Source organism: Schistocerca gregaria, chromosome 7 (genome assembly GCF_023897955.1).
Source record: "Schistocerca gregaria isolate iqSchGreg1 chromosome 7, iqSchGreg1.2, whole genome shotgun sequence".
NCBI classification, from domain to species: Eukaryota; Metazoa; Arthropoda; class Insecta; order Orthoptera; family Acrididae; genus Schistocerca; species Schistocerca gregaria.
This window is the reverse complement of record NC_064926.1, coordinates 181,289,058-181,315,900: the sequence shown is the minus strand read 5'-3', so window position 1 is coordinate 181,315,900 and position 26,843 is coordinate 181,289,058. Positions and strand designations below refer to the sequence as shown.

At 43.7% G+C, this 26,843-nt stretch overlaps 1 protein-coding gene across 1 annotated transcript in view; it reads right to left on the bottom strand.

Annotated features, from left to right (window-relative positions):
- LOC126281222 (O-acyltransferase like protein-like) overlaps nt 1–26,843 on the bottom strand; it is a 289,646-nt gene that overhangs the window by 163,267 nt on the left and 99,536 nt on the right. Inside the window, exon 3 of the mRNA XM_049979974.1 lies at nt 22,472–22,689. Coding sequence (XP_049835931.1) covers nt 22,472–22,689 — 218 coding nt within the window. The remainder of the gene's footprint in view (nt 1–22,471; nt 22,690–26,843) is intronic.

The window sequence follows — 26,843 nt, the reverse complement described above, 5'->3', positions numbered from 1 at the left end:
GACACGGAGCGTTATCCTGCTGAAAAGTGCCACTGCCATCTGGAAACATGATCGTCACGATGTACGTGGTCTGTAACCAGTGTAAGATACTACGTGGCCGTTAGAGTTGTAAGACATTGTGGCCTCCTAACCTTCATTGCTTGCATATTCCGCCCTCACAATCATATTCCGCACAACATGACGCTTCATTCGAGCCCAAACTCGATATAATAAAATCAATGTTGTTTGAATTCATGTAAACGATATGAAAATAACTAGTAAATCCCAAGTGCGCACCGAGATTGAAATACTCGAGGCTGGCGTACACTCACACATTCAACACACGACAGTCGCAGGAGCTTTTAGTTCAGGAGAGGCAAACCGCACTGCATGCCAGGAGGCCGGTCCCTTCAAAGGACAAGTTAACCCTTCTACGTCAGCCGGTGACTGCCCCTCAGAGCAGACAGCATTTGCCCGAGTGAAAGGCAGAACGACCCCATGTTCGGCTTAAAAGCAAATTCCGCTACATTGTGTGGGAGCGCTCAGCCTACACATTCTTTACAAACATAGCACGCAGTTTCATAGATCTTCATAGGGAGACAGCTAACTCCAAACGCCGATGCTACATATTTCCAGATTGGTCGCCTTAAACGAAACGTCATTCTCCCTTTAGAAGAGCAATGCTGATTGGCAGAGTATATTCCTGACGCCTTGAGCTGTAGGAGTTATGGAAGAGACTGAAAGATATACCCCTTCATGTCTGACGTGTAGAGGGGCCATTCCATTGTCGCTCTTGGAGCGAGAACACGTAACGAGATCGTGTGCGCTCGTACGTGTATTCAAAGAGCTAGGAACAAGTCTCTCCACATTACCTCACTGGGAGAGCACCTCTGTTGAGAGCGAATCGGAGTGCGACTCTATACTGAGTCCTCGTAATTAAACGTTGCTCACTGTGTTGGTCACCACTTGTGTGGTGTGAAAGGACAGAGTTATAGTTACACGCCTGCCAGCGAATTTTTGAGTGGCATCGCGGTGGACTGGTTATCTGACCAGTGTACCACGTCAATAGTTAGACTAGGGGCGAATAGGAGTCCTTGGCTTCATAAAGGCGTAGGGAGAGTTTGATTGCCGAAGGTCAATCCAGATAGAACGAGAGTAATCTTATTTGTCAGCAGCGAGCGGCGCAGGCAGCAGTCATCGCAGCTTACAGTATTGTGCGCTACAGCTCTTGCGAGCCCCATATTTCCTCCACAACAGTACACTTCACTGCATTTCACATGCAACAGCCTCTACCATACCTAGTAATATTGTAATGGATAATAATTCAAGTTGAGTAGGCGTGGCTCTCAGCCATTCTGCCAAGTCAATAACAATCTTAAACTTTGTATAGAAATTTCATTAGCGAATCCTGTCCTTGAGAGGTAACTTCACATTGCGAAAAGAACCCAAAAAGAACTTGTTCAATTCATAACTAAAAGTGCCATTTTGATTTCTCAGAATTTTTGCAAAGAAACAGAAATAGTAATTTTCGTTAGTTTCATGTTTTTCTTACACTAACTAGAACTACTCCAGTACCCAAGTATCCCACTAGTTACGTAAGAAATTATGTGAATTTTTGTGTCATTTCTTTACAGCGGACATCTCCAGAAGATACTTATTGCTGAAAGTTTTTCAGGCATTACTCTTTAGTACGTTATTAGGGTCTGTCTGACTTCTGTACTAGTGTGGGGGTGGAAACTGCATCTTGCAGGAGCCACAGGGTAAAGGGTACATCTCAGATTAATCCGTTGCGCAAAATGACAGAAGAGCATCCATACGCTCACAGGGTGCCTTGCACGAAGTCCTCCAAGAGCACAATGGTGCCGCCGCCAGCTTGTCTCCATCCAGCAATACAGGTCGCAGGGAGCTGTCAGCTAGGAAGGCGACGGATTCACACCCTCCCATCGGCATGAAGGTCTCGGGATACCTCAGACCGTGTAACGCTTTGCCACTGCTCCAACGTCCATTGCCGATGCTCACGTGAACATTTCAGTCAAAGTTGCTGATACCGTGGTCCTAACATTGGCACATGCGTAGGTCATCACCTGCGGAGGCCCATCATTAGGAGTGTTGGATGCACTGTATGTTCAGAAACACTTGTACTCTGACGTTAGTTCCGCCTCAGTTCACCGCCTGTCATGTTTTACCAGTTCGACCAGCCGATGAAGTTCGACATTTGTAATGCGGTGCGGCCGCGCAAGCCCACGACTTCTGGACGTGGTTCTACCTTGGTTTCGATACGTATTCGAGAAACTCACTACAGCACTCCTCGAACATCCGACAAGTCACGCAGTTTCCGAAATGCTCGTGTCGAGCCTCCGGGTCATCACAATCCTCGCTCAAACTCAGACAGATAGCTCACCTTCCCCATTCAACACACGGACAGCACGCTCACTGATAGAGCATGCTCCGTGCGTGTGTCTGACTAGCAGTCACTGTTCGCCACTGCTATCACCTGGACGGATTTACATCGATAATAGGTCGGTAGTGATAACGTTATGCCTGATCATTGCATGCGTACATTCACGGCCAGTCGTATCCACTCGTCCCGGACAATTTTATTTGCCCTACTCTGTATACGCACTCATTTGTACTAAGCTATCTTTTGAATGGAAACCAATAAATCTACGTGATTTGTAACACTTACTTCATTACAGTATCTGAAGGGCTCCATCACTGCCTAATAATACTTAATTTTTATCAGTGTACACTGCTATGCTCCACGCATTAGGGCCGGCCCCTTCCTTCCGTTCCCTTTCACACAATTCCTTTAGGTACACCTGGGCGGTTGTGAGGTACTTGCACTTTTAATGGGAAGACTCACTGCATGTCAGTGGCAAATTCTTAATCCCAGCAGCTTCTTCAAGCGTGCATCTCGTCACCTGACCTCAGTTCTTTGAATTTTTGTACCTGGTATAATCTGGTAAGTAAAGTGCACATCATTACCGTTGATACGGCTAAAGAACTGAACCCGTGAACGATGCAGTCGTGCTGGTTGATTGGTTGGTTGATCCGGGTGAGGGTACTAAACAGCGAGGTCATCGGTCTCATCGGAATAGGGAAGGATGGGGAAGAGAGACGGCCTTGCAATTTCACAGGAACCGTCCTGGGATTTACCTGAAGGGATGTAGGGAAATCAATGAAAATCTATATCAGAATGGTCGGACGCGCGTTTTGAGCTGTTGTCCACCATAAAGTGAATCCAGTGGGCTAACGACGGTGCCACCTCGCTCGGTTACAGACTTGTAAGCCTTTACGAGACGGTCTAGAGGTATTTGAATGACTGCGTAAATCACTGTAGAGACGAGTGCGGTATTGCATCCAAATGCGACGAAGACATATTCAACACCTGCTTCAGTAAACACAGTAAATTGTGGCATGTTACATGCTAAAGTAGAAGTTTATTATACTTACTGTTAAAGTAGATCATATGTACTAGGACTATATTTCAGGAAGAAGTCAATGGCAGCTCGTAATCATACATTTCCCATTACCTCGGGGACAAATGGCTAACAACATACGTTTCTGCTTACGTGACCATGTACTTTCACCTATGTCAGTTTCGGCTTTAAACTGCGATGCACCCTGCATATCAGTCTCTGTCACCATAATTTCAACAAGGAAAACTGCATTTTGTAGTTTAGTAGAAATGGCTCTTAATGTTATAGTGAAAACGAAGACAGATAGGCGGAATTACGTGTAACAAGAGCTGTAGATCAAGTAATTAACGAAAGAATATCTTCTTCCGTTTGGTGCGGAGATTTAATAATGACTGCGAAAGAGATAAGGAGGAAAACTTTTTTGCGTAACCTTATTATGCCATTATTTTTTTAAAGTAATAATCAACACGATTACTGTTACGGCGACGTTCACAAGCGTTAATCCGTCCTCATAGACTGTTCCAGTAATCTCAATAAATAATATATATGAAGCGTTTGTGTACTACAACACTTTTCGCGATATACATAGGGAAGAATGAGAGGAACCTTACACTGGGATCCAACGATTACAGCAATGCCTTTTTTTTTTTTTTTTGCAACACTGTACATCCACTAAATGGATTAGATGAAGACCTTGAAGTACTACATATACTGAATAATGTGGAAAAATTGACTCGTTTCAAGAGCTACAAATTTTCTTGTATAGAACAAAAGGGTAGAATATTCAAATGATAAATCTGTAAGTGAATGGAATACTAAATTGAGAGGCTTTGAGAAAATTCCGCAGTAAGCTTAACGCTGTTAGTGATGGCTGTGAACATTAGAATCCAAATATTTTTGAAAAAGTGCGTTGCACGTGGGTATCGCTGACGTGGAAGTGTACATTTGGTAACTCACTAAAATATTTAGGCCCGATGCATCTGTTAAACACATTGTTGCGAGACTGGGCAATATTTATGTTACGACCACAGGTTGCTGTACTTTTATTTCCTGCAACAGAATTGGATCCGTAACAGTTTTTGATATTAAATCAATTTCGCTGATTGGGCGATGCACCATGAACCGGTGGTCGCTAAAACCAAAAGCTGCACCTTTTTCCATAGAATGATAAATGGTGCCGAGAATACTCTGGCACGGCTAAGGAAGAAAATTCCTACAAACGACGGCTTTATATTGTTGTAATTGTAATGGTAGCGAATGTTTGTCCGAGTTTTCCACTTAGAACCGCTGTGAAGCTGACGTGGTTTTATTTCGATTTGTCAGAAGTAATTTCATTTAAATAGTTTACGATCAGGGAGAGGACAAAGCTCTTTCTTGGTTTTGGATGGCTGATGTTCTTAGCTTTTATTAATGTTTGTTTGTTTATTAGTGTCAACGAAGAGTAGTTAGTGCCAATTTTAGATGAGGGACTCATTACCATCTTTTAAAAATAGTAGGTATTGACAAAAAGTAGTGGCAAAATAGTCAGTGAGATACCTTTTTTTTCATTTTACAGTTAATGACTCTGTCTGAAATATGGAACGGGCGTTAAGAAATTTTCTACGGAGAAGACAAATGCTCAGTAGAAAATCTTACGTAACTGCGAGTTCTCTAGTTTTTCAGAGGAAAGTAACGATTTTACTAAGCCAAAGGCTTTTCCCGTCTGAGACACCAAACCTGAATATTTAAAGCTATTCAGTATTTCATATACAGTTTTGAACCCGTTGTGCAACCAATGAATCTTTTACGTTAACGTGACGGCTGAGTTGTTATCAACTAACGAAAGCAAGAAAATCAGACATGCAAGGACAACCTAAACGAAAAACCAAGAGTAACCAATGATGAGATTTCTTCACCTGATGCGTGACAAATGAGGTGCCAGCAAGCAAGGAAAGCGAGAAAAGCAGACATGCAAGGACAACCAAACAGGAAATCCAAGAGCGCCACATTGAGTTTGGGAAGAAAATTACGAAGTCAGAGCTGCACAGACAGATCCCCGGTATCTCCGTCGTCTGCATTAGCGAGTGGTTCTGACCAAGGTTTCGGGAGGATTCCCTTTGTTAATAAAAATTCCGGAACTGCAGATTCCCTCCCAGGTATACTGCCGGGAAAAAATAGTACATCGTTTTAGAGGTTCCCAATTCGCTGAAGGTTTATTGTTTCCTCATTGCGTATGGAGTACATGAAACGATTACATCTATAGATTAATTATACAGGCGGTTGTGAGGTACCAGGTATCGACCCATAGTGATACACAGTAATGGTAGTACATGGTATAGCCTCCACGGCCGGTAATGCAGGCGCTGACTATGATATGCAGTCGATCGAACAACATGGCGGATGATGTCCTAGAATAGGTTATGCCATGCCTCCTCAACCTGTTGACGTAGTTCTGTGAGAGTTGTTGGCTGACGAATCACACGAGCCTCTTCTAGTTCCATTACACGTGCTCGATTGGAGATAATGTCCGGAGATCGTGTTGACCAGGAAAGTTACTGTACGTCTTCCAGAGCACGTTGAGTTTGAAGGGCATTATTTGGGCAAACATTATGCTGTTGGAGCAACACATTACCTTCCTGTTGCAAGAATGGGAAAAGAACGGGTCTAACAACATTCTGCACCTATAAAATGTTGGTTAGCATCTCCTCCAGAAACATCAAAGGCGAACGGGAGTTACTTATCAAACTCCCCACCATATGCCCAGGGGTCGGCCGAGAGTGTATTGGACGAATGCGCTCTACAAGACAGCCCTCACCAGGTCTACATCGTATGTGCAAGCGATCGGTACTTGGGTGCAGGCAAAACTGCTTTCATCGTTGAAGGCCATGGCAGGAGGTTCCATCTTCCAAGTGATACCATGACGGCACCCGTCGAACACGTCGAAGCTGTGGTGTGTGTGGAAGACAGAATAGAGGTGTACATGCCCTTAGTCGCCCTGCAAGTAAGTGGTTTGCAGCCGTGTTGACATGTCTGGGCTCACAAATCCTCTGATCTGCGCTGCGGTAGCTTTACGATCTGCCACTGCAGCCCTTACAGTACAACGATCCCGTCTGGCCCCAGTGTTGTGTGGACGTCCAGAACCTCGTTTGAGAAAGTTAGAATGTTCACGTGACTAATGATACCAGTATCATTGCGCAACTGACGCAGCACGTCCAAACTGTGTGGCAATTCTAAGTCTGCAGGCTTTCGCGGCCGTTGTCACTGAAGTTAAAATGTTCTGGGTTATTAGGGCGCGTGATATTCCTTCTAAAATAATCGACGTTCCCACCCCTCTGCTGGGTTCTTCCTCAGGATCTTCCAGTGTCCACTACTGCCCGAACACTGTCAGTGAACATGTCGCGTTCTCTTGTAAATGGGAGTTTTCCCGCGTTCGTGCCGGAGAAGTGGTACGATTGCTTAAAATTCTTATAGCTGCTGGGCCAGCGTCATAGGATAATATTCCTGCACTGATGCCGACTGATACAAACAGGTATTTATATGCCACTCCGCATCACCACCCAGCCCAGAAGCAAGCAGTGCTCAACCCTCTGTCTTCACGTGCCTTCTGTATCAGCGATGACGACAACTTGGAACCGGATTTGAATTTTTTAAAGAGGACGTTGAAAGCAAATGTCTATGATAGTTGTTCAATCGACAGGACTTCTAGGCGGAATATTAATCACGGTACTAAGAATGACGATGAACCGCCTTCTCACTCCGTTAGGTTACCGTTCGTTTCAGGGATCGCTGACCGCATAAGCAGAATTCAAAAGAAAAATTGTATTCATATCTCTTTCTTTAGTCAAAACACAATAAAAGATTTATTCCGACGGAAAACGGATGCACCTGATTGCCTCCACATTGCAGGCATTTATCAATTGACATGTGGCTGCGGCAAAGGATATACAGGTGAAACGGGAAGAACTGTTAAAGAACGCATTAAGGAACACGAACGGCACACGCTGCTAAAATGAAGTGTAAAATCGGCACTAGCTGAACATCATGAGAACTGGAGCTCTGACATAGATCTTAATAACGTATGTGTGCTGCCTAAGGAAACAAATGTTTATAGAGCAAAGGTCGGAGAAGAGGCTGACATTTCCAAGAGTGCATCATATATTAATAGAGAGGACGACTATAGGTTTCCGGCATCGTGGCTTCCGGCCGTCAAGGAAATGAATATGCGGCCGCGATGTACGAGCGGTGCAAGTTACCTCGGCGGACAATAATATTTTGGGTATAAATTCCCCCTCTCTTTCCCTGTCCTTTTCGCTTCTAGCCAATGGCGACGACCAACCAGTAGCAGTAGGAGGAGTTTCAACCATAACCCTTCTCCAGCATACGTTTGGATTAGTGCCTTTCTATACAACGACGACGTTCCACCAATAGTATCCACAAGAGTTCAGACAACAATGCCCTATCTTCTGAATCAGTGCGGGAATATTCGCCTATGACGATGGCTCACCAATGGCAGCCATAAGAATTTTAACCAATCCTATCATTTCTTTAGAACGAACGTAGGAAAACTCCCCTTTAAAAGAGAACGCGACACAGACAATGTTCTCTCTTTCATACTCTCTCATTTGGCTGTAGCAGGCACGAGAACTACTCCGGTAGCTGTCACGCTACGCCGTCTGTTGGCGGACAACGCTGAAACCATTATCAGTACTTTTACTATCTTCCACGTGGCTTATGCTGTTGCCGGCCGCCGTGGTCTCGCGGTTCTAGGCGCGCAGGTTCGAATCCTGCCTCGGGCATGGATGTGTGTGATGTCCTTAGGTTAGTTAGGTTTAAGTAGTTCTAAGTTCTAGGGGACTAATGACCACAGCAGTGGAGTCCCATAGTGCTCAGAGCCAGCTTACGCTGTTATCGGATCAAAATCGACGTCGTCTTTCCAGGGGTACTACTCTTTCCGTCAGTGTATCTCCAATTTTGATTCACTTTGCCCCACTCCAAGCCCACTCGAACATTTGGTTGAGAATAACGATGACTCTTTATTGGACTGGCTCTGCTTCTTAGAGAAGAGATTGAAATATGAAAAATATATTTCTTTAGAGTACACTGCACATGAACACCGCATCGAATTTACTCTCTGTACTTGTAGCCAAATACACTTTCAGTACAAAGCTTTAGGCAGGTTTTCATAGGTTGTAGGGAAAATACAATAATTGGGAACCCCATCCGAGACATTCAACATTGCTATTGCTCTTGCTGCCGTACCTCCAGTTGGCCTCGTACCCCCCCCCCCCCCCCTTTTACGACTTATGAGAGAGGGGGGCGGAGAGTGAAAGTTTCTAATCACTCGAACAGACCGCTCAATCTAGATAATGAAATGAGTATTCCTTCTTTCTTTCACTAATGCCATGGCCCACACTGACGCAGGGTCGCTATTGTTAGGAACGGATTTGGGAAGTTTAGGATGAAGGGATGGCCGGATGCCCTTCCTGCCTCCATCCCGTACCCTCCGGGACGGAATTAGTGTACCCCAGCTGTCTGCGTCTAGTGTAATTCAAGGAATGGTGCGAACGTGTTCAGATGACGGCGAGTCGTGTAACTGAGGCGGAACGTGGGGACCAGACCGGTGTGCACCTAGCGGGATGTGGAAAACCGCCTAAAAACCACATCCAGGTTGGCCGGCATACCGGCCCTCGTCGTTAATCCGCCGGGTGGATTCGATCTGGGGCCTACCCGAGTCCAGGAAGCAGCGCGTTAGCGCTCTCGGCTATCCTGGCGGGTAGAGAATGAAATGAGTATGTCTTTGTTAACTCCTACAAGCTACTCAGACAATTTATATCCTTATTAATATCTCGTAATACCACCTTCAGATACTTTAAAGAGCTTATGTAAGTTTCACTAGGCCAAGTACGTCATAAGAATGACTGGCAAAGTAATTCGTTTGTCAATCCTTCCAGCCATAATTGTTCACGACAGTCCCTTTCGAACCATATTGATTTCATAGCGAACAGGAGAAGATAATTACTTGATTTTGAAGTGACCTAGAGTTTTGTACTAAATTAATTGCAACTAGGAGATGTCATAAAATAAATAATAAGTAGTTTATCATATTCGTACGTAACCAGAAACGGTATGAATTCAATATATATTCACATAACTAAGATTAGTCCCCTGACCTGCTCTTTCGTCGCCGCACGGGATTAGCCGAGTGGTCTAAGGCGCTGCGGTCTTAGACTGTGCGGCTGGTCCCGGCGGAGGTTCGAGGCCTCCCTCAGCCATGGGATGTGTGTTTGTCCTTAGGATAACTTAGGTTAAGTAGTATGTAAACTTAAGGACTGATGACATTTGCAGTTTAAGTCCCATAAGATTTCACACACATTTGAACATTTTTTGCTCTTTCGTCAAGTCACCCGAGTCATACATCAATTTCTGTATCGTGGTTTGCACCTATCGTTACGGATTAAATCTAATCTGCTACGAATATTACAGCAGTCTCATCGTAGGTCTTAACTAAGACGACGCACGTGAAAAATATTGGATTTTTTCCGTATTTCTATTGTACAGTCTTATTATCTTTGGGGTTCAGCGCTAAGGCACTGATACTCGAAGCGCTGATCGAGTTGGTGTATAACTGAAAGATTAACATTACAGATGACCCATAAGAAAAGAAATAGACCATGGGATAGCGATTGTATATTCGATTCGTGGAAATATTTGATAATATTTTAATGATAAGAATGCTTTTAGATTAGTGCTAAGTTTCGCAATTTATAATATTTGCAGACAAATGATGGGTAATGCAGAGCTCAAAATGTAAAGAATTCGGTAAATACTACCACGAAAGCTTGTTAACGAAGGAGATAATGACGTTTATCGTTTGTTGACGTGCGGAATGGCTGCAGGGGGCAGAACACGACCCCAACGTAATATCAACAAGCAAACATATTTTTCATTAGAAGGGATGCAAACATGTTTTTAGTTGCCGTGCAAAAACGTTATTAGCGAATTAATTTCAGGTAATTGACTGCTGGGACCTTTCTGTAGTGTGACGACATTTTGAATAAACGACAGCATCTGTTCGTTAGTATAGACTGAGGCGCAGCGGTTGTAGTACATTCAACGTGCTGTAAAGCCACCAGTAAAGTAAACAGCCGCCGTAACTCGAATGACGAATCATTACCCGTGGCAGCAAAGAGATCTATCAACGTGAGCAGCAAATAGCAGGATACGAGAAAGCGTAGCTCCATTATCAAAAACATGCAGATTGTATCTCTGCATGGCTCATCAGTAATGCCATCTACTGCTGCCTTGCCGTTTCCTACAGGTTTGAAATCTATGTGTATGGTTCAACTTGAAGCTTTTTTGATAACTAATATGTCACTGCTAACGATTTACAAGCACACAATAAGTACACCAGTATTTCTAGTAGGTCCGATAATATTTGCAAATTGAATTTATACACATCTCCCACCCTAATCCCATTGAAAGTGCGTTAATCGCTGTTAATGCTGAAAACTCAGTTCTCACTTTCCAAAATAAAACATAATAAAATATCACGCCCTCCTTACGTCTGCTCGTAAGAACGCGAATGTCCTCATTGGATTAATCCCTGTTAATCTCAAGAGCTCACCTCTCACCTTTCCCAAATAAACTATAATAAAATATCACGCCTTTCGTATGTCTTCTCGTAAGAACGCGAATGTCCTCATAGCTCAGGTGTAAAGACTCTGCAGACTTATTAAAAAGCCGAGGATACCTAGGAGTACGTGTAGGTCTGGTTTGTAGTTACAGACGTCACACTGAGCACCAGCTCATCATCCATGGCAACAGTGGTCCACTTCCCAGTGTTTTCTTTATAACCGTTCGTCACTCACTAAGACACAAGGACTATTCCTACAGATGTTCACAAGATAGGTTCGTCACAGTATATCAACGACTGTAGGGCGCATTAATCTGTTACGGTGACAGTTGGTTGGCTGATGCCTCGTTAAAATGATTTTAGTTTTCACGTGGGAAGTCCACTTCGTGGATCAAAATGCATGTGTTGAACGCCATTCATAGCATTGTTCGGTGACCATATTGGACCAGAAACGGAAGGGAACGGAGACAAGGTTGAAATACTGAATTACTTATTCCGAATCTATGCCACAGCAGAAGATGTTAATACGGTCATCGCACGAACGCCGGTTTGGGATAAGCGATCGCGCGGTAGAAAGCGAACTACAACTTCTTATTACTGGAATGTCATCCGTACTAGATGATATAACTGTACAGAGCTTACGTGAATGAACTTTCTCCCGTTTTAGCAGTAGTTTATCATAGGTCGATGGAGCAACGAAGGGTACCTATCAACTGGAAGGAAGCGTTATGTCATTTCTGTTTTCAGCAAGGCTCGTAGGAGAGGTGCACATAATTATAGGCCTGTATCGCTGACGTCATTCTGTTGTAGAATTATGGAACATATTTTATGCTCACGTATTATTATGTTTTTCATGTTATTTGGAGACCGAAAATTTCCTACATGAAAATCAGTAAGGATTTCGCAAGTAGAGACCTTGTGAAATTCAGCTCGCTCTATTTCTCTATGAGATTCATCGCGCTGTAGACAACGGCGCTCAAGTTGATGCCACGTTCCTTGTTTTCAGGAAAGCATTTGGTGCAGTCTCGCACTGCCATTTGGTGAGAAAAAGACGAGCTCACTGACTATCGGGTCTAATTTTGTGACTGTATTCGGGAGTTCCTTGCAAATAAAACTGAAAACATCATTCATAACGGACAAAATAGACAGAAGGGGAAATATAGTTTCGGGTGTTCCGTAAGGAAGTCTGATAGGAGGGTTTCTGTTCAGATGGTACATAAATAATCTAATGGGTAACGGAAGCTCCATTAGGCTGTGTGCGGACGATAAGGTTGTCTATAATAAGGTAGCAATGCCAGAAGACTATAACGGAGTGTAGCAGGATCTGCATAGTATTGCTGCGCTGTGCTCAGACTGGTAGTCGACTCAGAATGAAAATAAATGTAACATATTGCATATAAACAGACGATGAAATCCACACGTTTTGGAATACACTATTGTCGACAAATCAGTGGAAGAGTAAATACCATAAAATAACTAGAATTAACAATCCGGAGCTACCTAAAGTGGATAGACCACATAAAAAGTTGTAGGAAAAGTATACGAAGGATCCTCAGGAAATACAATAATTCCACGAAAGAAGTGGTCCATAAATCACTTGTTGGACCATTTATCAAGCATTTTTCATCAATATGGGTCTCTTACTATGTTGGATTAATAGGAGAGATAGACACGATTCCACTAAGAGTGGCGTGTTTCGTCAAGCGCCCATTTAGTCGGCACGAGAGTGTTACGGAGATGGTCAACAAATTTCCGTGGCAGACGCTACAAGGAGGCGCTGTGCAACACGAAGACGTTTAATACAAAATTCTGAGAGAACATGGGAACAGTCAGAGGACATATTGCTCCTTCTGCATACCGCAACGAGAAAATACAACAAATTAGAACTAATCCTGAAGAGTACCGACAATCTTTCTTCCCACGTTCAGTTTGCGAATGGAGCAGAGAAGAAGGGAGCAGGTAGTGGAACCACAAGTATGCTCCGCACAAAAAGCAACGTGGCTTGAACAGTATAGATCTCGATGTAGATGTAGCTACGATGTTATGGCGTGGTGCTCTTCCACGTGTTATATCTCGGAATTAGTTTTCTGTCCAGGGACCCACTTGTTCCTAGCATCGCTATCGCGAGTGAACTTACTGCTTCTGATAATACTGCATGTTTCAATAAACAACAAGCTTGTATATTAGCTATGTACTGACAAGAAGCTGTTCGAAGGTCACACCAAGGATTTCTTTTGAACTCGCCCAAATCTACCTCGTCTCAGTCGCACGGAACACTGTCATGGTATCATAGAATCGCATACCTTCATGATCCACCGTTAGAGTATTGCGACGTACTCGCTGAGGACATGATGTAAAAATACAGAGATCTCTCACAGTAGAAAAGTGAGACTCCCAGGTGGAACCATAATTTATGAAAGTAATATATGTTATTGTCGTAGTTTTTATTTACTTTTGTTAGTATTTGTATACGTTACCACTTGGACACCGTTTTTACCCACCTGACAGTTGGACTATTGGCTGTATGCCTGATGACTAGTACACGAAATTTCCGTAACAGAAATATTTGACAGCCTTAAGAGGAAACAACCAAGTTTAACACTTGTATGAAATCTGTGCAGACAGCATCAAAAGGTAAAATGGATTTTGCAACACAATTTTTGATTCAGATAGTGTATTTTTTTAGTTATTAGCCTCATGCACTTTCGGCAACTTTTCACCACTTACAGCACTCCAGGGTGAACAGTACAATCTTTAAAGTGGATAACTTTCGTTAGGATAAAATCTTGCGAAAAGTAATGCATTGGTGTCAGTGACTTTAACGCTTGCTTCCAGAATGAATTTTTGAATTTTTCACTGTGATATGAAACTTGTTGACGGGATAAGACTGTGCGCCAGACTGAGACTCGAACACGCGACCTTTGACTTTCGCGAGCAAATGCTCTGCCTTCGCCCTTCCGCCTCTACCGAAACGGAGTGGGTGTTTGCTTTGTTTCCCTTTAGTGCTTTGTTTGTGTGTCTCTGTTTACATCACAGCTGTGAAGGTACCCAAGCACGACTCACATCCCCTGCTCACAGCTTAACTTCCGCCATTACCTCATCTCCTACCTTCCAAGCTACACATAAGTTCCTCTGCGAAACTTGCAGGACTAGCACTCCTCGAAGAAAGAATATTGCACAGACATGTGGGTGTTTCCAGAATGAAATTTTCACCCTGTAGCGGAAATATGACACATCCTGGCTGATTAAAACTGTGTTGAAGACCGAGACTCAATCTCGGATTTTTGCCTTTCGCGGGCATGCACTTGTGAGCGCACACTTGGCTGCAGAGTGAAAATTTCATTCTGGAAGCATCCCCCCAGGCTGTGGCAACTCCATGTGTACAACGTAGCCTTTTTTCAAGCAATTGGAGTCCTGCGCGTTTCGCAAGACAACTTCCGTCAAGTTTTGAAGGTAGGAGATGTATTCGCAGAAGCAAATCTGCTTGAGTAGCTCAGTCGATGTAAGTTCCCTTTCGCGCTTCAGGCGGAGCAGGTCGTGTATTTTCTCTGTCTCTACCGTAGTGCAGTGAGTGATTTTTTTGTTTTTCTTTACTGCTGTGTGTGTCTCTGTGTGCATCACATCATCGTTTATCCAGCTGCGTTTCTTGTTAGTGTATCTCTTCTGGTTGTGGTGTTAGCCCGTGCCATGATGTCTACCATGTTTCCCAAGAGCATTGGCCGGCCGCGGTGGCCGAGCGGTTCTAGGCGCTTCAGTCTGGAACCGCGCTGCTGCCACGGTCGCAGGTTCGAATCCTGCCTCGGGCATGGATGTGTGTGATGTCCTAAGGTTAGTTAGGTTTAAGTAGTCCTAAGTCTAGGGGACTAATTACATCAGATGTTAAGTCCCATAGTGCTTAGAGCCATTTGAACCATTTTAACCCAAGAATATTCCACGTAATGGTAATTTAAGGTTCAGTTTCGACAAGTCCGTGCATCATATTCAGTCTGGATCCTTGGTGAATCACGACTGGATTGAGGACACTACAGAAAAGATGATTACGGCTTACTTTCATTCTGATGCCAACATATTTTTGTGAGATTTATGGATACACATCTAGTAGACAAGGTAATTTAGCCTCATGTTGCCCAAGGTTTCCTCCTCCATCACGGTGGAACTACTAGCATGGTTCTCCTAACGCAGAAGTCGAATAAACTAATCTCAGGATTTTTAATCTTCCACCTGAAGTTGATGACTGTTTCCTTAAGGATGTATTGCTCCCATATGGGGAAATACGGACTATTGGAAGAGAACGCTGGTCCTTAAAACATCGATTGTAGTGTTATTCATTGAGTGAAGATGTGTGAAAAACGGAACATCCCTTCTCACTTACAGGTGTGTGGGTACCGTGTCATTATTACTGATGCAGGACATGTAAGGACCTGCTTTCACTGTAATGAAGTTGGCGGACTTCTAAGTAACTGCTTCCGCCATATGGTTTTGTTAAAATCAACTTATGAAGAAAGTCGTAAGTAGACATTAGCAGGTCTTGTTCAATAACAGATGGACGTCATGCCCTCCCAACTACTGAGGAAAAAATCGTAACTATTGCCTGATAGCTCTCGAGATTTTCCACCGTTACATTCGCGCCATGACATTGCGACTGTAGTCACCATAATACCAGTATCGTTAATTCAACACAAGCATTGACGGATTCAGAATGGTAGCGACTCAGATGAATTCCCCTAACCCCCCCCCCCCCCCCCCCGATTCCTTACCCGCAGCAACGATTCAGCGATTGAGTCGGAGGGCGCTTCTACCCAAACCGCATCTGGGTCTTCTTGTAGAACTGGAGATGCACCACTGGCTGAGGTTTATTCCGGTGATTCCAGTGAAATTGAGAGAGTTTCTTCAGGACGGCCTGAGGATAGGAATATTGTATAGCCCCACTCCATAGCGTCTCGGTGCACTTTACGATCATACCTCAGGCCACACATTGTGAAAAAGCTTCCCAACTCCCGTTCCCGTCCCTCCCCCCACTTTTTAAGGAAATTTTGTAACCGATCCATAGTGATAATTTAATGGGTGACACTGAAATGCACGACAAACTGGGTAATTGCTCAAATGGTATACTGTCTACTTCCGCTTTAGCCACTGAACCGGATTCACAACGCCCACTTCCAGTCGGGTGGGGTGTGGAGATTCCTTCTTCGCGCCAGTTCTGGACGTTATATGTGCTTCCCCAACGTAGCCACATGCAGAGGCTGTGTTGCTGCGTAGCCACAGTATACAACTTTTCAAACGGAGCGTGCGGTGACACGCTAAAAGAAGAGGTATAAAATCCGAAAAACGGATTCTTCCATGGACTCTGCCGTAGGCCACAACGCGCCACCCTGATGCCAACTTTTGGTGATGACTTCTAATTGATTCCTGTAGATAACGGATGCAGGCACATATTTTTCTCACTCCGAAAGCAAACGCAATCAGATCTGAACTCCAATTTAGAGCGGTGCATCATTTTATACATGATAGAAGAGCCGATTTCGTGTTTTGCAAGAAGTGTTGTTTGATTAGTTTTTCCTTCCTGAAGTTTCTAGTTTTTTTAATGTAGCATCTAAACTTTCAACATTGTTTTGTGAGGAAGGTTTCCTGATAATTAATATCGAGACACTTAAAAATGATAGGTGCATAGGCAGTACCACTTACGATATTTCTTTAATTTTAAATCGTTCGTGTTTTCACAGAGATTACATTGCATAGTTATTTCATAAAAGTCCGCAGAGAACTCGGATAGGCGGTGATTTTAACTGTGCGTTGTTTCCCGCAGACCTGACGCTCGGTTTCAATTCCGACGGGAAATGCATCATTTAGTTACTTCATTGCGGTTACGCGATTCGTTAATCTGCAAATCTCCTAATCTTGTGAAGCATACATACTTTAGCACTACCTCTAGCAGCAGACTTGACCGTTTTTGACCTTCTGCTTCATTGCGTGGCAACTATTGACGATAGATATTATCACTGTACCGTGGCTGTGACTTTCAATCAATTGTGAGAACTGTTGCATCTGTGTCGTTCCTCTTGGGTGCTAACTATATCACATTTAGAGAATCCTCCTCTTGATGGCGTTATTCACGAAGAATGAGATCGCGGTCTTCGTTGCAAGGGACAATATACCTCTCTTACGGCCTACTAGATAGAGAATGTAGAGAATGCAATACTGTGGCTTCTAACGGCGTTAATGCGATTCAGCGTTCCAAGGGCGAATTTTACTATGTCGTTTTATGAGATCGTTACTATAGCGCCCGTCAAAGGTCCCCTCTGGATTGCAGATGCTCCGCGCTTGGAAGCGAAACTACTTCCGTTAAAGCGGCACAAATGAAATGATATAGGATGAGGATAAAACCACGCTCCTCACTTCAAGATGAAACAACCGCCTTATACCTTCTCATTTGGTTTAGATAGCGCTGTAAACGCCTGTTTATCACGACCGTTAGAAAGACTTGCATGTGACGACGTTACAACAAGACATATCGCGTACTGTACACCAATATTTTTCTGATCGTATACAGCGCCTGCTTCTGAAACTGTGCTGCCTGATGATTTTTTTCTCTGGATTCTGTAGTCACTCTCGCATTAAATGATGAAGTTTTAGATGGTTTTTAGCGAGATACATCTATGATTTTATTGTTCATTCACCTCCGAGGAAATCGCCGGGACTAGGGCTAGATGGCCTATGTAAAGAAGTTTATGTGCAGTTTTGACCACTTATAGGTGACACAATAAAGTTGCTGGCAAATGAGGTTCGGCGGGCGTGGCGAGGAGTGGGGGGAGAGGGGGGAGAGGGGGCTGTTTCCCGCCCCTTTGAAGATTGGCAAGATTGTCTTGATCCCGAAAATATCTCGATGTTCAATCATTGACTAGTTCCGACCGATTATGCTGCTTCATTTTGATTATACAGTTTTTGGGTGGGCAGTAAATAGCCGTCTGCCGGTCTTGATTGCAAAAATCTTTGCGGTTTACCAAAGTTGTGTTTCTAGTTGCACGTTTATGACCTCTATCTTAGAATGCCCGGATGTTGTGTTGGTGTCTTCCACCACTTCTGCGCCTGGGGCCTTTCCTTTTATTAATTCCATTAAGGAGTTTGACCAAGTACTTCACAATTTCTTGTTGTGGGTACTGGAAGCTGTCGGCCTTTACGATGAAGCGTGTCAAGTGTTACTAAATGCGTTTAGTAGCATCCAAGAGTATGTGGTCGTGAATGGCCAACATAACCCAAATCATTATCTGACGGGGTGTCTCACAAGGGTGCCCCCTCCCCATGTCAATGTTTTTATTATTTTTGGAGCCTTTACTTCACCGTATCGATGCACAGCTACGTGGTGGTCGCTACTAGGAGAGCGGTTTTCGTTACGAGCATATGTGGGCGATGTCATGGTCTTAATCCGTAATTCAGATGAAATTCCCTTGCTCAAGGAAACCTTAGATACTTTTTGTTATCTCTTTGGAGCCTGCATTAATGAATGGAAAGGAAACGTGTTGAACGTACTGGGATTTACAGACGCCACAGTCACATAGGCCATGGTGAGTGATCGCCATAAACCGCCAGGTATCATCGTTGATCCTTGCCCCATGAAGAGCACTGGTCTCAATTGGTGATGGGTTACCGACGATTCTCGAGCATGCGCCTCACTCAATTACATCACTTCAGAAAGTCTGGATTTTAGATATCCATATTTTTTTTGTAAAGCGTATTATGTCGTACAAATTTTCCGATTTCCGCGATTATGGACTGTAAACCTAAACATGTCACTACCAGTCACTTGTTTCGTCGCTGTGAAGGTGTAGCTTGCTCTCCCCTGTTGAACTCGTTTTGGCGAGGATATCTTGGAGGATGCCACTCAAAGTGTGTCGAATCAGTGCAGCACCTGCCTCCAAACTGATATGTTAAGACATTGGCATGTCTCTTGCGGTCGAGAACACTGGGTTTGGTTTAGACGACAGCTGGCTTTCCTCACTCGATCGACCGAAAATGCCACTTCGGCTTTCATCCTTCTATGTCCAGGCTCTTCCTTTTTGCCACGGAAGAAAACCAATACGATTTATGGCTCTTAGGCTACTGCGTTCACTGCACAGTGGGAGGCGAGAACCACCCGAGCCTCGTATCTTTCAGCAATAAGTGGTTACTGCTCACTGGAAATGGCGCCAGATGCCGCCTTATCGCACTTTATTGGCCGTATGGTGTGTTTTGTTTTTAATCGCCAGGGGACTGGGTAGCTTATATTTACGTCACTGTAAAGCTTCGGGAAACCTTCCCTCCCGGGACCACTGAAAATATTTTCTTCTTGAGTCACAAGAGTCGTAGTTCACTGCAAGAAGAGAGTTTTAGTCTAAAGAGATACAGGTCAATAAAAAAGGAGATAACGTGGTCCCGTGTAAACTGAAGACTGCTTTGGAGCTGCTCGATCTGATGATTTATCAACGCCCACTGTTCACCTTGTCTGCAACGAATACTTTTAGAATGTTTTTCCACTACAATATGCATTCATCTTTCCACTGTATTTAAGGGTTTTCTCTGACCATACAACCACGTGATTATATACATTTGCACCATTACTGGTCTACCTAGTAACTCCTACTCCAGTTCAATATTTTTTATTCAGTAATAGATGCTCATGCGTCCCATCACCAAACACTTTTCTGCTTTTCTTCATAATGTTTATAGCTATAAGACAAGTCGACGTGAGAGTTTACTTTTTATCATATAAATGGTAAATGCAACAATTTACTCTATAATACGACCCTTATTATACGTCTATACAGTGATATCGCAGTATTCCTGGTTAAGATTTATTAATCTGCTTCTTTCACAAACATTTGAATGAAATTCCTGTCGCGCTTTTCAGGCACTGACATTGTCATTAAAATTCACGCCTAGGATTATGTTATAAGGGAATCATATGTGAAAATCGTCTGAAAAACTGGGTCAAACTTGCCACAAAATTTTAATTACGAATATAGCAAATTGTTGCAATCTATGATCGGCTTTCAGTTCGTTACCTGTCATCCATCCTCTTGGACAAGTACCTCTGCTCGAGACAAGGGATCTTTACGTGGTTATATAATGGTGGAACATCTCTCCGTGTGTGTAAGAAATTGGGATACTGAAGTACAGAGGAATCCTCAGACGCGTTTGAAGTTCGCCAAAGATGAGGACATTGCGATAAGGAACAACACAGTAAGAAGTTCAATTGAAGAGGAATGGACGTCTCTAAAAACAGCTCTCACAAATATTAGACATACAAATAGAGTCACAACGGAAGTAACGGCCATAAAAACGTTGGATAACAGGAGAAATATGTCGACTCATCAGCGAAAGGAGGAACGTCAAAAGTGTTCAGGGATAGACATGAATACAGGAATATAAATCACTTAGACATGAGATAAATAGGAATTGCAGAGAAGCCAAGGCAAAATGGTTACCGGAAAGTGTGAAAAAATCCTGAAAAAATCATATTGAGATGGATGATTAAGCATGTAGAGTGGGCAAAACAATCTTCGATGAAAATAAAATCAGCTATAGTAACATTAACAGTGCAATGAGAATTCACCTACAAAACGTGGATGTGGAAAGAGTACAACGAAGTCCTGTACGACGAGGAGGAATTGTCTGATGGCGTGACAGAAAAATTAACTGGAGTTGACATGGAGGACGTAGGGAATCCAGTATTGTGCAGAATGTAAAAGCTATAATGAAGGTTTGAGTTCAAATGAGGCAGAAAGGATGGAATTTCTAAAACACTTAGTGAGTTGGCAACGAAACGACTATTCAAGTCGGTGTTCGGAATGTATGAAACGGCGATATACCATCACACTTTCGATAAAAAAAAAACACAATTGTGAAGACAGCAAGGGAAAGTACGAGAACCATCCCACAAACAGCTGAACATCTCGTGCATGCAAGTTGCCGAGAAGAAAAATACACAGAAGAACGGAAAAGAAGACGTAGAATCCGTTCTATGACGATTAGTTTGACTTTAGGAAAGGTAAAGACACTAGAAAGACAGTTCTGAAGTTTCAGCTGGTAATGCAGGCAAGACTGAAGAAAAATCAAGACACTTTCATAGGATTTGTCAACCTAGGAAAAGCGTTCGACAATGTAAAATGGTACAATAAGTTCACGGTTCTGAGAAAAAACAGGTGTAAGCTATTGGGATCCACAAGTAATGTACTACAGGTACAAGAACCAAGAGGGGACAATAGGACTGGAACACCAAGAACGAAGTGGTCGGATTGAAAAGAATGTAAGACAGGGATGCCGTCCTTCGCCCCTACTGCTCGATCTGTTTATAGAAGAAGCAATGACGGAATTAAAAGAAAGATTCAAGATACGGATTAAAATTCAGGGAGTAAGTATATGAACTATAAGGATTGCTGATGCCGTTGCTGTAATCATTGTCGGGAAAGAAGAAGTACAGAATCAGTTGTATGAAATGAAGAGTCGAATGAGTACAGAATACTGATAACGAATAAACCGAAGAGATACGAAAATATTGAGAAGTGGCTTAAAAGAGAATAGCGATAAAGCTAAAGTAAAAATTGGTGGTCATGGAGTTGGGGATGTTAAGAAATTATGTTTCCTTGGAAGCAAAATAACCTATGACGGACGAAGCAGGAATGGAATACAAGAGTCGAGTAGTACTGGCAAATAGGGCTTGCTGCTCAAAATAATTCTTTTAGTATCAAACATAGGCCTTAATTTGAGAAAGAAATTTCTGAAAATGTACGTTTGAAGCACAGCACGTATGGTAGTGAAACAAGGGTTATGGGAAAACTGGAACAGAAGAAAAAGAAAGCATTTGTCACGACGTGCTACAGAAGAACGTTGGTTATTAGGTGGACTGGTAAGGTAAGGAACGAAGAGGTTCTGCGTAGAAATGGCGAAGAAGGGGTTATACGGCGGCTGTCCACGTCGGAGGTTCGAGTTCTCCCTCGGTCGTAGGTGTGTGTGTTAGCGTAAGTTACGTTAAGGTACATTAACTAGTGCGTAAGCTTAGGGACGGATGACCTCTGCAGTTTGGTCCCATAAGACATTACAACAAATTTCCAATTTCCAAGGCTTATAGGAAAAGCACTGAGAAGAATTAGATACAGGATGATGGGACATCTGTTAAGACATCAGGGAATAACTTCCAAGGTACAAGAAGGAGCTGTAGAGGGTAGAATCTGTAGAGGAAGACATATTGGAATATATCCCAGATATAATTTGACTACATATGTTGCAAATGCTATCTGGGATAAAGAGGTTGGCACAGACGAAGAATTTGTGAAGGGCCTTACCACATCATTCAGATCAGTGATGAATTAAAAAATTTGTAGGAAGTGAGACGGTGAGCGAGCCCACGGAAGTAAGCATTCTGGACAATTCGAGCTAATGTTTTGCCCACCTAGATCGCCAAACATGTATCCCATTAAAAACTCACAGCAGGAGCGGGTGCGGCGCGAGGCGGCGGGCGTCGCGGTCGCCGCTGCTGTGGCAGGCGTCGCTGGTGACGACGACGTGCGCGCCCGCCTCCGGGGGCAGCGCGAGAGCCGCTGCGTCACGAACGAGGGAGGCGGCGTCGTCGGGCCCGCACGACGGCGGCAGACACACGCCCCACCGGAAGACGTCGCGGCGCCGCTCTAGGCGGTGCTGGCGCCCCTGGAAAAGCACCCCACAGCGCCTGTACAGCTTCTGCCTGAAGACAACACATAACGCGGGTGAATTACACAATACACTGAGGTGGCGAAAGTCAGTTGGTAAGAGAGGCACTGCTCGAGTGTGGTGCAGAAGTCACGAAGGTTGTCGACGACAATGTACTGTGTCAACTGGTGGTGGGTCCACAACGGTGTGGGCTGCTTACATGGAATGGACTGGGTCTAGGTTTCGGTAGTAACACAAGATATAAAAGGGCAGAGCATTGGCAGACTTGTCATTTGTACTCAGGTGATTTATGTTAAATGGTTTCCGACACGATTACGGCCACACGGCAAGTATTTGAACGTCGAATGGAGCTAGATTAATGGAACATACCATTTCGGAAATCGTTGTTGTTGTAGTTGTCTTCAGTCCTGAGACTGGTTTGATGCAGCTCTCCATGCTACTCTATCCTGTGCAAGCTGCTTCATCTCCCAGTACCTACTGCAACCTACATCCTTCTGAATCTGCTTAGTGTACTCATCTCTCGGTCTCCCTCTACGATTTTTACCCTCCACGCTGCCCTCCAATGCTAAATTTGTGATCCCTTGATGCCTCAAAACATGTCCTACCAATCGATCCCTTCTTCTAGTCAAGTTGTGCCACAAACGTCTCTTCTCCCCAATCCTATTCAATACCTCCTCATTAGTTACGTGATCTATCCACCTTATCTTCAGTATTCTTCTGTAGCACCGGAAATCGTTAGGGATTTCAAAATTCCGAGAAACACAGGGTCGAGAGTGTGCCGAGAATACCACACTTTGGGCTCTACCTCTCACTACGGATAAAACAGTGGCCGACAGCCTGCACATAACGACCGAGGACAGCGATGCTGTCCTCTGGTTGTTCGAATACTGGGAGGACAATTGCATGGACGTCATGTTCCCAAACAACGATTGAGTTTTATGGATGACAAAGCGCTTTGTCACCGGCCCATAAATGTTCACGGTTGATTTGAAGAACATTCTGGACAATTCGAGCTAATGGTTTGTCCACCTAGATCGCCAAACATGTATCCCATTCAAAACGTATGAGCCATAACGGAGAGGTCAGTTTGTGCATAAAATCGTGCTCCCGCAACGTTTCGCAATTATGGACGGCTGTTGAGAGACAGCATGTTTCAGTATTTTGTGCACGGAACTTCCAATGGCTTGTTGAATCAATGCCACGCCGAGTTGCCGCACTTCGCTGGGTAAAAGGTGGTAACGTCACAATGCTAGGTGGTATCCCACGACTTTTGTCGCCCCAGTGAATGCTGCTATTCATGTATTTACACTGAAGCGCCAAAGAAAGAGGTATAGCCATGTGTATTCAAAGATATGTAAATGGGCAGAATACGGCGCTGCGGTCGCCAGCACCTACCTAAGCCAACAAGTGTCTGGCACAGTTGTTAGATGGGTTACTGCTGGTACAATGTCAGGTTATCAAGGTTTAGTGAGTTTGAACGTCGTGTTATAGTCGGCTCACGAGCGGTGCACACCTGCATCTTCGAGGTAGTGATGAAGTGGGGATTTTCCCGTACACCATTTCATGAGTGCGTGTGTCGTGAATATCAGGAATCCGATAAAACATCATATCTCCGACAACGCTGTAGCCGGAAAAATATCCTGCAAGAATGGGACGAATGACGACTGAAGAGAACCGCTCAATGTGACACAAGTGCAACCCTTCCGCAAATTGCTGCAGATTTAAATGCTGGGCCATCAATAAGCCTCAGCGTGCGAAAGATTCAACGAAACATCATCGATATGGGTTTTGGAGCCGAAAGGCCCACTCGTGTGTCCCTTATGATTACACGTCACAAATCTTTACGTCTCGCCTGCGCCCGTCAACACCAACATTGGATTGTTGATGACTGTAAACATGTTTCCTGGTTGGATGAGTCTCGTTTCAAATGGTATCGAGCGGATTGTCGAGTACGGGTATGGAGACAACCTCATGAATCCATGGATCGTACATGTCAGCAGGGGACTGTTGATGCTGGCGGAAGCTCTGTAATGGTGTTGGAAGTGTGCAAGTAGAGTGATTGGGACCCTGATACATCTAGATACGACTCTGACATATGATACGGGGGTAAGCATCCTGTCTGGTTACGTGCATCCATTCATGTCCATTGTCCAGTCCGACGTCCTTGGGCAATTCCAGCAGGACTCTGCGACACTCACACGTCCAGAATTTGCTACAGAATCTCTCCAGGAACACACTTCTGAGTGTAAACATTTGCGCTGGTCACCATACTCCCCAGACAAGAACATTATTGAGCATATCTTGGATGACTTGCAATGTGCTGCTCATAACAGCAGCTCTTACGGATTTATGGTCAGCCCTGCAGGATTCATGGTGCCATTTCCCTCCAGCACTACTTCAGAAATTAGTTGAGCCGATGCCATGTCGTGTTGCAGCACTTCTGCGTGCTCGTGGGGGCCTTGCACGATATTAGGCGGGTGTGCCACTTTCTTTGGCTCTTCAGTGTATATTGAGCATGTCAAATAAATTTTTTTACAGAAAAAAATGTAAAAAGCAAATCTTCTTTTTGTACACACATCGAATTAAAATCTGCATGTGGCTTGTCGCAGCAGAAACTAAATACGCGCCGATTGCTGCACAGTAAAAATACGTGCCCACACTGATAGTGCTCTAAGACCGGCTATATACACATACTGTTAATGGTGTTGCCTACAGTTGTTCTTGGTGGAAGACTCGTTTTTTATTCGAGGTCTCCTGCAACGCCTGCGCAGCGGTAAATAGCGCGTCGTCTGAAAGCAATGACTCGCGGTCGAAACTGCTCGTGTCCTAAGTTTCTGTAGCGTCTTTCTTCTGAATGCTATAGTTGTTAAACTGATGGTAGCACAGTTGCAATGTATTTCACTTTTTGATACATCAGTAATAACAGTTCCATCAAATAATATTTGAGGCAGTCCCCTTCAAGGTCACATATAAAAGAACTCTCCGGTCCCATTTGCAGACACTCGGTCGCGGCGTTGGCATAGTGTTCCGTCGACCCTTGTCTAAAGCGCGATCTACCGCTCATCGCTTTGGATAATATAAAATACTTTGCAGTCGTTGAGAGATTCTACGCAAAAATGTCTACGATTTGGGTTTCGCGCTCGATAGCAACAGAGGCTGAAGACCCGTTACACTAATATGCAAGGCATGAGTATTGCCCGAAGTTAATTTTACAGTTCGTGGACCAATCAGAATACTTCATTACATTTTTATGCTATTATTAATGGTTTATATCTCGTTTATCTTCCTCTTAGAAGTGATACTTCAAGCAGTTTCTTCGTCAGGAACTGGAGTGTTTTCGTCGACAATTTAATGGACTTTAAACATAATTTTCATTCAGTGTATTTTGATGCTTTTTTCCATGTTTTGCCATTATAAACTGACTAAGAATATTTGTTATTTTTTAATATCGGAAATTGATTACGGGATTTTAATACAGTATAAATCAACTGAATTCTGTAGCCGCTTACCGAATGCCAAGAATTCACTTTAGAATACGAATGAAGAAACATTCTACATTCATTTTAGTGTGTGCTAATGGAGTTTGAAGATAATCTGCGGGATACCTCCGGGGTTCCTCAGCAAACTTACGCTGCTCTACTTTGTATCTTCTCTCTTCCCTGTGTAGGTGCTATCTGGTAGGAGTCTGACTGACGAGCAACGGTCACATATCGGTCGGACAATATTTTTATAAGCTGCGTATTACAATAGCAATAGTACTGTAACACTTCCTTGAAGGACGCCCCTCTGTCAAGAATGATATTTTTTGTTCTGTGTGCTAGGAACTCTTCATTCCAACCACAAAGCCAGTCTGATATTTCGTACGCACATACTTTGTTCATAAGGCGGAAATGTATTGAAAACCTTCCAGATGTCAAGGAACGCAGCGCCAACTGAATCTCTTGGACGAACAGAGCGAGCTGGCCTTCACACGAAATGTTTGCGAAATTGATGTTGATTCCTACAGAGGACATTTTCGTCCTCCAGAAAGATCTTAATAAGTGGGCAGGAAACAATTCCAAAAGGTTTATGGTTATGTAAATAAATGCAAGCGAAAAGTAGGGACGGGTGTGAAGAAGATATTACTCCAATATAATATGGTCCATCAGAAA